An 11962-nucleotide genomic window follows, 5' to 3' on the forward strand; every position below is an offset into this window, starting at 1 on the left:
ATGTTGCTCCAGTCAATGGGGGGTTAGTTTAGCAGTTAAAAGCCCAGTCTCCCATGGGGTAGTCTTGGATTTGCATCCATTGGCTAAAAAAAACTACGTAGATGAACTCTTAATCAAAATTGAAGCCACATGGATAGGTTGTTGAAGTGAACTCCTACGTTAGAAGAGAACTTACACTAAATACCCAAATGGCCCAAATGACCTTCCCGATTACACAAAGAATGGCCTTCTCGATTACACAAAGAACACCGTTGAATACAATTTATGATTCCACAACCCCTCCATGTGGATAGAAAATCTGAACTCACATCCCCAATTATGCTCTACAAAGCAAAAAATGAAGCATAACTCAAAACAATAAAAGGAAAATTTCTTATAATTTGGGTCATTTAATTGATTTATAACCCATTACACAATTTTGAAATCCTAGTCGTTTAGGTTTACTTTTTTTTTGCACCATGACTACATCATCAAGGCGCTTTTTATATAATAAATGGGCCCGAGAGGACGACCCGGGAGCACAGGCGCCAAGCCACCCACGGGAAGAATATGCTTCCCTTTTTTTTCTTCAAATAAGCATGTTGAAAATAATTTGGAAACCTCAAAGAAGCAAAATAGAATTATGACCCACGAAAGAAAAGGTATAAGAAATGAGTCCACCCATGTCCAGACAACATGAGGACAATAATCACCTAGAGTTTTCGTGGCCATTTAAATTAGGTGGACCACACTCTTATTAGGATTCTGTATCGATAATAACTCCAAAAACTCACAGGATGTAAAGATTATAATTAAATAAACAATTGGCAGGTTCTGCCGGCTCTGCAACCCTTGCCAGGTTGCTGTAACTCCACATTCCCCTTCCTGAGGTCAAGTTCAATTCCTTTGGGCCATAGGTGAAATCTTGTCGTACACTTAAATAATTGTAAAATTATTACTTTGAGAATTTAATCGATGTGCATGTAAACTAGCTTGGACAAACTTCAGTTCTAACAAAAATCTAGTGAGGTTTAATTTAATATTCTATTTTGTAGAATATTAAACATCACAGCTTACCAAAATAGGCTCTATGAACAAAAAATTAAAGAAGGAAAACAAAATCTTTTATAAGAGGAAGCAAAATAGAATGGATTTTACCAATGTAGAATCGCTTAATTGGTAAGACCAATACTTTTTAGTAAAGAAACGGTGACAATTCTTGACATATCTAATTCTTTAATACCATATATATAAAAATTATCTTGGTCCACTTAAGCAATGTTCTGATATCAAAATCTTGTGGATTCAAAAAATTTTCGCTGAAAGACTCACTTACCATAGCCAGGTGTGCGACCCGGGTCAAACACCGGCAATTAGTTAAGGCAAAGCCTTGAAAACCGAGGATTGACAAACCAAAAAATTATCTATAACAAAAAGAAAACTGAAAGAAAATTAAAATAGAATGGATCCAGGAAACCCTATGGGAGGCGGCGGACAGCTATGAGATGTTTCAACCAATTAGAAAATTTAGAATTGATAAACTATTCTAGAAAGTCAGCTGGAGGAACTATAAATAGGGCTTTGGGTTGGCCTTTTAGTTCAAACAGTATTCGATTTGCTTCCAAAGGTGCTTTTGCTCCAAATTGAAATTACATTTCTTTTCTAGCAAATTTTCGAGTTCGTAATTCCCGTTTCAATGGCGACTAAAATCTACATCGTGTAAGCGAAGCTCTCATTCTTTTTCTCTCAGAATGATCTCCTCCCTTTGTTCATCTATGATTTTTCCTTCATCGATTTGTTTGCTGCATTTAGTTACTGTTACTATTTCTCCTACTTGTTTTTCTTCTTCGCAATTCCTATGATCGCTCCGTGGGTTCATAAATCAGTTGATTTTCTGATGATCTTTGGTTGCTTTATATGAATATTCTGTTTCAGAAATTTCATTTTCTTTTTCGAAAAATTTGGGGGGAACGTTTTTTTTCCCTTTTTTGGTTGAAGATTTGATCTTTTCGCTCTTTCCATTACTCCGTGATTCGGGTGTCTTTGTTTGTCCTACTTTTTTTGCTTGCTTCAAAGTCTTGCGGCATCGGTTGATGTGGAATACCGGATCTGAATTGGAATCGGAGGCAGAAATTCTAGGCTTAACTGGGGCGTTTTGGGAATTGCAGTTCATAGAATCTCTATTGCAGCTTCCTTCCCTAGTGTTGTGAACTTCATTGATATTTCCCTACCCCTTCTATGGATTAATCATTCAGTTAGCTCTTCTTCATCAGATTCTCTTCTGTAGTTCTAAATTCTTAAATAGTTTCCTCATAGCAATTAGATATCTGTAGAGTTCTGGCCTAGCTAGTTTGTTGTTTCTAATTTCTAATTGTTTAAAAGAAGTACTTGAAGTCTATTTGGCGTCTGAGTGATAAGAATTCTGTTCTGTGGGTTTTGACTTTATAGTCCTTGTCTAACTGGTTGGTTTAAGGGTTTGACTGTGTATAGGGAGATATTTTGATTTTGACTATTTGTATGGATATATGTTTTGCTCTGTTGGAGTTAAATACTCAAAAATTGATACCTAGTATGGACTTTCACTCTCCACCTACAAATCCAAATTAAAAAAGAGGTTGTCCCCTTCCCGTTGGTGGTGCAGGTTAGAGAGAAATATATTGATATCTTAAATCGATTCACAGAGATGACCATGAGTTGACCATTCTTATTTCTTTAGGTGAAACCAGGGGAATTTCTCCCACGGCATGGGAAATAAGTGATTGGAACTGTAACATTCAAGAACTGTCTGAAACTCAACCAGTTGATACAGGTTTTATATAGCCCAGGCCAGGTAGTTAGAAAGCTAGATCAGCATCCGTAACCATTTATATCACAGAAGGCTTTTAGTTGATGCTAGCATGTATTTAGCATAGGAGTCTGAGGGTTCAACCCGATATGTTCTCCTTACTGTAAATCATGCATTATATGAAACTGCTTGAACAGTACCAATAAGAAAACAAAGCATTTTCATTTTCTTATTGCTGCAGTCTTCGGTTTTTCAAATTCAGTGCCTTTTATTTACCTCAGAATAATTGAGATCAAATATCCTTTGGCTGCTGCAGGTACTATTCCATGTATGGACATGTGGAGAAGCTTGCTGAAGAGATTTTAAAAGGTGTTTCATCCATTGAAGGTGTTGAGGCCAAACTTTTATCAGGTATATGCTCGTCTCCATTGTTTCCTTTCATCTCCATTGTTTCCTTTCTTGCCTGATATTGTAAGCTGAGGAAGCAATAATGGATAAAGAATGGGACTATCAATCTTCATTTTTTTTTAAGGCTGTCATTTTGCTTGTACTGTTGAAACTGAAAGCAAATTTACTTGAGATAATAAGGGTGTGGGTAAGGGGTGAGACAGGATTATAAATCAAGGTAGGATTCACTTTCATTTGATGCCCTACCATAGCCACAGTGGTGATTGGAAAACTGTGAATTTTCAATTCTTGGTCAATGGTGACTACGAGACCAGATCTGAATGTCCATTTTGTTTCAAATTGTTACTTTGCAGGAGGACATCTAGAGGCAATTAGTTGTAAGATTGCCCATATATCCCCCCCCCTTTTTACCCTACCTTATATTGTGTAATATTTCTTAAGAAATGCAAACATTCATGTTGGCATGAATGCAATAGGCAACAGATAGAAACATCAATTTCCTTTTTCCTTAGAATCTTTGAGGAAGTCTTATTCTATGCTGTGGCTCCGTATGGCAGAAGTAATCTGATTGTCTTTGTTGGATACAACAGGTTCCTGAAACATTGTCTGAGGACATTCTTGGGAAGATGAGTGCTCCACCTAAGAGTGAGGTCCCCGCCATTCAGCCCAATGACCTTGCTGAGGCTGATGGAATCCTCTTTGGATTCCCCACAAGGTTTGGGATGATGGCTGCCCAATTTAAAGCATTTTTGGATGCAACCGGAGGTTTATGGAGGACACAGCAGCTGGCAGGCAAGCCTGCAGGGATTTTCTACAGCACTGGGTCTCAGGGTGGTGGACAAGAGACAACTCCGTAGGTTCCTCAACTGCTATATTACTATTTAAACTACTTCAATTTACTTTTAGAGTTAAATCTTCCATGATTGTTGGAGAGAGAAATAACTAATGGAATGACTTTGGGAATTTCACAGATTGACAGCCATCACTCAGCTGGTTCATCATGGGATGATCTTTGTACCGATCGGTTACACATTTGGTGCTGGAATGTTTGAGATGGAGAACGTAAAAGGTGGTAGCCCATATGGTGCAGGAACTTTTGCTGGGGATGGATCCAGACAGCCAACCCAGCTTGAACTGGAACAGGCTTTCCACCAAGGGAAGTACTTCGCTGGCATTGCAAAAAAGTTCAAAGGATCTGCTTGATTTCCTTCCAATAAAAAGCTCTGGACATTCTATACTTGCAATTTTTTTCCCCCTTTTAGGATTTAGGAATTTGAAGTGTCTATTTTCCTGTGGTCATATAAATAAAATGGGTTAACCTACGGGTTATGTTTGGGTTCGTGGTCTTTGTTTGTGTTCTCTTCGAAGGTTTATGATTGATACATTGTAGGCAGTTTGTTTGTTTATCTCATTGTATTTCAAGACAATGCATATTGTTTAGGCAAATTCTGAGCTACTTAATAGTAATCAGGTTTGCAGAGTATTAATGATGAAATGGAATGGCTCTTTTTGCATTTTCAGTAATACTAACCGAACGATGGTTTAGCTTCCTCGTACCGTGTTTATCTTCCGAGAAGGCAGTTCAGTTTTCTTGTGAGGAAGAGGGACGCACAGAACAGGGATGTTAGCAGGGCGGATTCGGTGTTGTTTATGTGGTATCCTTGATTACTTTCCTTGAAAAATTTCCATTCCAAGCCCTACTTGATTCTCCAGGGTACTGCTTTAACAGCTATTCCCAGAGCAGATCAGAATGGAATGATTCACAGCTGCTAACCCATGGAATACTGGCTCCTCCTCACTCCCAATTCTATAGAACAGGGTGGGAAGGTATGAGAGGAAACACTCTTTTAATAGCACAAACATCAACAGATTTTGATTGGGCTTCTTTCTGTCCCTAGTCTTGGCCCTTGACTCTTGCAAATTTGATATAAAAGACATCTCAACTAAATTGAGAATGAGATGCACGACTGGATAATGAAACTTCCAAAATCCAAATCATTATTTACTTGATATGATAATCAAAATTAAAAAAAATAAAAAATAAAAATGAAACTTCTAAACTATTAGTGTTGTTGATATGTTGAATTTGATATAACAATATCTCGACCAAATGCACAATAAGACAATGTATCCTCCAAGTCTAAGCTGGTGTTGTTAAATTTAATATAAAATGATGGTCAATATTAAGGTTAAATCAGGGCTAAATCAGGTCGAGGTTAGGGCCCAATAAAGGCAAAATATCATGGATGAGGAAAAAAATCATGATTTGATGTATAATGTTCTGGCCAAAACAGTTGTTTGGTGATATTTTTGGGCCTGGTACTAATTCTACCCCATTTGGGCCTCTTGATGGATCTGCCCATAATGGGCTTGTTAGTGATTTTATGCCTAGTGTATCTGATACACGTTGATCTGGGCCACTGTTGCTTGGAGATTCTATGGGCCCCTTACTGTTTCTGCTCCTAATGAGCAGCTTAGCCCACAGATGTGCACTTGACCCCGAACAGGCTCTTTGAAGCTGGAATTTTATCAGGTTTCATTTTCTTTGAATGAAGGACACATGTCCATCAGCCACATCCAAAGGTTGAAGTAAGACTTGGAGGAAAATTCTTAAATTTCATTTAATCTTAGTGGGTTTAGGGTTTATAGCATCAAAAACAGATAGTTATATCTGTTTATCAATATATTGCGATTCTACGGTGTTGCTATACTTTCTTGTCTATGCTGATGACAAATTGGTAACTAGGACTTCTTTACTCATTGGGCTTTGTTATGCTCTTTTCAACTGCATTGGCAATTAAAGACCTTGGTAACTTACATTGGTTTGGGAGATATATGCACAACATGCAGTCCTCTGATGGTCTTCTACTTGCACAAGGCAAGTTAGGTTGGTAAGACAGACCATGTATGCCTATCTTTGTAGAATGCCAAGAAGACACATTGTGAATGATTGAAGCTAGAAACGCTCAATAGTAAGATTTAAAGTATCGGTATCGAGTATCGTATCGGCTGGGTAGGTGATTTTAAAAGACGTTTGAAGTAAGATTGTATCACTCCGACTAATGTATCAAGATGTATCGTATCAGTTGGGTCAAATATGGATACGTATCGGCTAGTATCGTATGGTATTGTGGGATATTTTAAACCTTGCTCGATAGAAAATTGACATTGGCCTCTACCACTAAGCTAAACAATCTAGTATTAATATTATTGCTTAATTATGCTACCCCTTCCCAGCTAGATGGACCTTTGATATATATGAAATACTCTTTTGCAAGCAATGATTTTCATGACAGTAGACATGGAGAAGAGAACCAAGCCCATGACTGATCCAACTTGCATCTTAAAAAATGTACGTAGGACCAAGTTTTCCTTAGGCAACAACAGTAAATGAAAATTCATTCAATGCAGGACTTCAAATGCTCATGAGACATGAGAGGGTGGCTATATATCAAGGGTTTATTTTGAAAATTCAAACATCCTAACACTACACAGGAGCTTGTGAGCTTTAAAATGATGTAATTGCAGTGAAAGGAAAATTCTTTCCAATTCAAGGCTGTCCCAGAAATAATGCCATTTGGATTTCAAGATTGAGGAAAGAAGCTAGCTAGCTTTTTTCTGAGATGGGAAATCTTATCTTCATCGAGAAGACAAATTTGGAGTCTTTCTTAAGTAAAGATTGCAACTATAGCTGCTAGGCAGAAGAGGAATTAAAGATAGATCTTTTGTGAACCCTTTTGTGTTAAAGTGTTCTTTACAACCGTATCTGAAAGATGAATAAAAAGAAAAAGGACGATCGAAATCATATGATGGCCAGGGATATTGCAGGACAAATTTAAGAGCTGTAATCGATCCCAATGCTCCAAGAACTGCTACAAAAAGAAGGTAATTAAGCAGCTTAGCTAGGGTACTGATCTGATCTGATCTGATCAGGTAGAATTATTTCTACTTAATTAAACCTTTTTAATGATTACTTGTTTGTCTAAAGAATGATCCTTGGAGGTTACGCTTCTCGAGGAATCACGGGCATTGAGCCCTTCCCTTCCCTTCCCTTCATTTGGGTTTCTTTCGACTTTATATTTTTCTTTACTGCTTCTTCTACTAGCTTTTATTGATTAAAGGCTTAGATTATTAGTTAGACGCTTAAAGCAGATTGAGTTACTGGTCAGCATGAAGAAGCATATCTGCAATTAGAGCTAGAGATCTATATATGTCAGGTCTAAACTAGAGATGTCGTAGGAATCCTCTCAAAGGTGCCAATCTCTCTTTCTCTAAAAATATTATCCAAAATACACATGATAAGCATGAAAATACAGGTGATTTATCTCAAAACTATTGTGTTTTAGGATGTAAATCTCACAATTAAGGGAGGATTACTACTCTATCTTGAAGGTTAATTTGAAAGAAGACATACTTGTATTTCTATATACCAAAAAGAAGACATACATATCTACAATTGTTTATGAAAAATGTTTGGGAGCATGATATAAGCTATACTGGTTCGTTAGGTGTGTCTTTATGCCATTTCAGGCGACCAGACACCCCCCCCCCCCCTATTCAGATTTCACCTGTTGTGGAAGATATAGAATTTCTTATAGCAAGTTTGATGTTTGTATCCTCAATACATCCAATGTTATTGTGGATCTCTTGGCAAGGATGTCTCAAACCTGAAAGAATGGTCATGTCTCACTTAGTGGCGGTTGGTCGAGCCTTGTTCAACCTCTCCTTTTACCCGCTTTGAATAAATGATCAGATCACCAAATAAAATCCAATAATCTAAAACTAAACCAAAAGACGTACCTAGTTCATGTAATTTCTGTTCTATTGCATTTCTAATTCTAGATTAATAGATAGAGAGGGATAATTCTTTTTCTTTTGGGTTGTCAGGAACTGAGAGATTCCACCAGGTTCGAACTCAAAATCTTTTTAGATGGTATTTCTACATAAAAGGTTACCACCACCATGTCACGAGCACATCCACAAATGAAAAAATGGAAATTACCTCTACATTTTCCCATCCATATCATACAATGTCATCAGTCCATAAAAAGCAGAAAAGCATGCCTGCTGATAGTTCCCTCATAGGCATCTATCTCCCCATTTTTGAATAAAAAAAAATTGAAAAATTAAAAATAAATTAAAACCCTAAAAGCAGAGGCATGGCCGCCCTCTGACTTCCACTACCATATTCTGGACATACATTAAAAATCAAAAGTGCTGATCCCCAATCAAATGAGCTCCACACACTGACTGCTATTCCGGAAATCAATTATTCCTCTGGTATCTTTTTTCTCTTCTTGATGATCCATCTCTTTTTCTTTTTAAATTGAAAAGGTGGTTCTTTGCCAACCCCTATACAACATTTATATATGATTTTAGAAACAGGAACAAAAACCCCTTTAACCCATCCCTTCTCTGCTAAATTCAGCTGTTAACAACAAACTCTCCATTTCCACACCTCAAATTTAATCTAAAATTGAGCCAAATTTAGCACTTGTTCCCATCCCTAATCCACCTTTACTTATACATAATTAGTACTTAGATTATTACATCTCTTTATTCTCTTCCAAGGGTCCCTTATCTTTGCCCATCCCACATCATTCTGCTTGTGGCTGTTCTAACTTTGCCAGTTCATGAAGGGTCACTCCCTTTTCTTTAATCTTTTTCTCTCTCTCTCTTTCTCTCCTTCTGTCTCTCTCTCTTCCTCATTCTGTAACCAGCACGGTGAGAGGGCAGCAGCAGCATCTGTTTATTCATTTATTCTTGCTTCCCTTGAATGATCTTCTACTTCCCAACTGGGCTTGGGGTTTGATGTCATGATCCTAATTCCTAACTACTAGCAGAGATTCTTGACAATAAAAAATGAAAAATCAGTTCCTTGCAAGGCAACTTCTGTTGGCTTGTCGTCTCCCTTATCTATCTGTAAGATCCTCCAAACGTGGGTGTCCAGAAATCAGCTGCAGTTTCATTTGTAACTGGAAACGTACTTGAAATTGGGACCAGACATAGCCCACGGCTCCTGAGATCTTGTTTGTGTTCTTCACCATCCTTAGATTTATCAAAATTCTGCATGTCAATTAAATGCTACGATTGCTCAGAAAAATGAAAATAGTGAACTTAAAAAAAAAAAAAAAGAAAAAACCCAACCAACCACCAAGCCAGTATTTTCTTTACTAATTAAATCAAGTTGTACCTGCTGGTGTTGTGCGGGAGCTCCATTTTTCAGGTATGGCGTGCTCAAAACCTGACATTATGTAAGAAAAGCTTGTGTTAATACTGGAATGATCTGTCTTACTTCTCCAAATCCAACAAGGTGTCAGTGCAACTTACGCTGACTTGATCATGAAGCAACTTGATGTATTCAATAGCTTCGAAGAGCACAGATGCTGTATCAGTCTGAGAACAAGAACAGATTCAAATTCAAAGCTCATCAACTGATAGAAACATATTAAACCAGCCGTTTAAAATTATTCTCTGATAGAGGTTTACCTTTCCAAATGGTGAAACCAGTTGTTGGAGAGCAGTGATTCGGTCCCCTAATTTCTCTTTACGAACCTGAGAACAAACCAAAATTTTCAGTTTCTCCTACTCATCTGTGTGTAAACAATTTTATTTAATTAATAGAACAAAATTCATGAATCCAAGACCTGAAAGCTCCCTCCAGTGAAAAAAAGTTGCTGGATTTTATCGTACCTTAAAAGTTGGTAATGGCGTTGGTGTCTCAATCCGAGGCCTTTTGTACGCTGGTTCAGTGCTCACTTTCTTTGCCACTGACCCTGAATCACGAACTTCCATCGTACCTGACTGTTGAAACCCAAAAGTCAGAAAATCCACTTCAGCTCACTTGCCCAAAAAACCCTAGCTCGGTTACCCAGAAAAAGGCATAGAAATTTAGAATAAATCAAAGCAACATTGGTATTTAATTGTTTACCTTTGCGGTGGAGAGAGCCGTGAGGGTGCTGCAACTGGGTTTCTCATCAAAAACTGGGGAAAGAAATTGGGTATGTGAAGAAGGGAAGAAGCTGGAGCGCGCATCGTTCATGGGAGCTGTAGAGGCATTCCAGTAAGGAGTGTTGTTTGAGAAGTGTAACTGGGGTTGGTGTTGTTGTTGCTGCTTCGGCTGAGATGTTCTCAGGAAAGCCGGGAATTTGGTCCATGCCGGCGATTGTGAGAGCAACGGCGATGCAAATTCACCGGCGTTAATGTGATAGTTTGGAGATGGATTAGTATCAAAGCTGGAGTGTTGATGTCGATGTTGTTGGAGTTGGAGTTGGGGCTCTTGTTGATCGAATAATCCTTGCAATAAAGAAGCTGAATTGCATGGGAAAGAAGGAAAACTTGAAACCATTACTTGCTGATTGCTTACTGTACAGTCGCCGGAGCTGGGACTTAGCCTTTGCTGTTGATGTTGATGTTGATGTTGTTGGTCCAAAGCAGGGAAAACCTGTTTGTTGTTAAAAGGATTCAAAGTGGAGGAATCTTCACCACCATCGGAGAAACTACTCTTGGGGCTCCACTCCTTGTGGACTTGATGGGTTTGATGAGGAGGAGACTCCATTTTTGGTCCTGAGCTTAGCTGATCATCTTGAAGCATGGAATGGAAAGTAGTCTCTGCACTTCTTCCATTACCTCGACTGCAGCAGAATCATGTACTAACAATAAGACTCTAATCCAATTTCCCTTAATCTTGATTTAATTTCCTTAATTACTTGAAAGATTCTGAATTTAAGTAGCTTTTAATTCAAATAAAACGATAATAGAAAATCTAACCTAATTAGAGACTTACAGTAAAGCTTGGTTCCAATCCATCGTGAGGGACGAGGCTCCAAAACCCATCATTTGCAAGGTAGTAGGATCCATCAGGATATTGCCGCCGCCGCCGCCACCACCACCGACTTCCCCGCCGCCACTGCTACCGCCACCGCCACCACTACCGACAGAATCCTGACCTTGTGACTGCTTCTGGGTCTGTTGAAACACCATGGAACTATCAGAAACCGAAGCAGTGGTCTCTTCACAAGATGATCTCGTCTCACTTGGCCATCCCAAGCTTCCTATATCATTCAGTGCCGTGGAACATGGTGATGAACAAGAACCGACGCTCAGTCCACTTCTACTTGAATTCCACCAGTTTCCACTGCAAATTCCTGCCTGAAATTCGTCTCCCATCGCAAATCCACACTTTCTCTGTTGAGCTTAGACAACACAATCTGGTTCTTAAGAACAAGGGTTCAGAAGAGTTGTTGGTTTGCTCTCAACTTGAAGCTTTATTTATATAAAACCGTTTGGGTGTAGGCCGTTAAAACCAGCCGGAATCCGGTTGACATTTCTCGGGTGATTAGACAAACTGGTAAAATTTTTTTCATTCTCTTTCTTTCTTACATTTCTTCTCTCCATATGTGAATTAACACTACAAGCTATAAGTAAAATTTATTCAGAATATTTTTTTCTTAAAATAAAAATTTTTTATGCCTTCGGAACAAAGCGATAAAATGATTTGACCAGTACGGTTTTGATCGAGATGACACGTTGCATCTCTCTCAAACGAATAATTTCCTTCTTCGTTGGATGAAATTCGCTTTTTATCTAAGGTCTTTGTCTGAGCCTTTGTTTCTTCTATACTGTCTCTCTCACTGTTTTTTTTCTTCTTTTACTTTCCTTGTTCTCAGAAACATACTTTATTTTTTTCATTGAAATCGCAAAAGCATTATCAACGATGGACATTACTATAGGACTTGAGTATTGAGACTACTTTTTTTTTTTTTTTGTTAGTTGTTTAAGGTTGATTAC

General features: G+C 38.2%; 2 protein-coding genes across 2 annotated transcripts; one reads left to right on the top strand and one right to left on the bottom strand.

Moving 5' to 3' along the window:
* Positions 1 to 1563: 1563 nt before the first annotated feature.
* LOC149028828 (putative NAD(P)H dehydrogenase (quinone) FQR1-like 1) lies at positions 1564 to 4667 on the top strand. The gene is made up of 4 exons (XM_089139101.1): positions 1564 to 1698; positions 3081 to 3167; positions 3750 to 4025; positions 4144 to 4667. Exons 1-4 carry the CDS (start codon positions 1676 to 1678, stop codon positions 4373 to 4375), a joined length of 618 nt encoding a protein of 205 aa, XP_088995227.1. The 5' UTR covers positions 1564 to 1675; the 3' UTR covers positions 4376 to 4667.
* Positions 4668 to 8094: 3427 nt separating this feature from the next.
* On the bottom strand, positions 8095 to 11521 carry LOC149028829 (transcription factor bHLH112-like). The gene is made up of 7 exons (XM_089139103.1): positions 10959 to 11521; positions 10104 to 10806; positions 9866 to 9976; positions 9662 to 9727; positions 9503 to 9568; positions 9366 to 9416; positions 8095 to 9238 (listed from the first exon to the last, which is right to left on the bottom strand). Exons 1-7 carry the CDS (start codon positions 11339 to 11341, stop codon positions 9089 to 9091), a joined length of 1530 nt encoding a protein of 509 aa, XP_088995229.1. The 5' UTR covers positions 11342 to 11521; the 3' UTR covers positions 8095 to 9088.
* Between the last annotated feature and the right edge of the window lie 441 nt (positions 11522 to 11962).

The sequence above is a fragment of the Hakea prostrata genome, chromosome 1 (assembly GCF_041222555.1).
Source record: "Hakea prostrata isolate BN-2017 chromosome 1, UWA_Hpros_2, whole genome shotgun sequence".
In the NCBI taxonomy this organism is placed as follows: Eukaryota; Viridiplantae; Streptophyta; class Magnoliopsida; order Proteales; family Proteaceae; genus Hakea; species Hakea prostrata.

Excerpts from the sequence above, each read along its gene's own strand:
- LOC149028828 (XM_089139101.1), top strand. The coding sequence starts at position 1,676 with ATGGCGACTAAAATCTACATCGT. Across the intron at positions 3,168-3,749 it reads GAAGGTGTTGAGGCCAAACT|TTGGATACAACAGGTTCCTG; the intron begins TTTATCAGGTAT and ends TGATTGTCTTTG. Across the intron at positions 4,026-4,143 it reads GGTGGACAAGAGACAACTCC|ATTGACAGCCATCACTCAGC; the intron begins GTAGGTTCCTCA and ends GGAATTTCACAG.
- LOC149028829 (XM_089139103.1), bottom strand. The coding sequence starts at position 11,341 with ATGGGAGACGAATTTCAGGCAGGAATTTGCAGTGGAAACTGGTGGAAT. Across the intron at positions 10,807-10,958 it reads GATTGGAACCAAGCTTTACT|TCGAGGTAATGGAAGAAGTG; the intron begins GTAAGTCTCTAA and ends ATTCTGCTGCAG. Across the intron at positions 9,417-9,502 it reads TGCTTCATGATCAAGTCAGC|GTTTTGAGCACGCCATACCT; the intron begins GTAAGTTGCACT and ends ACATAATGTCAG.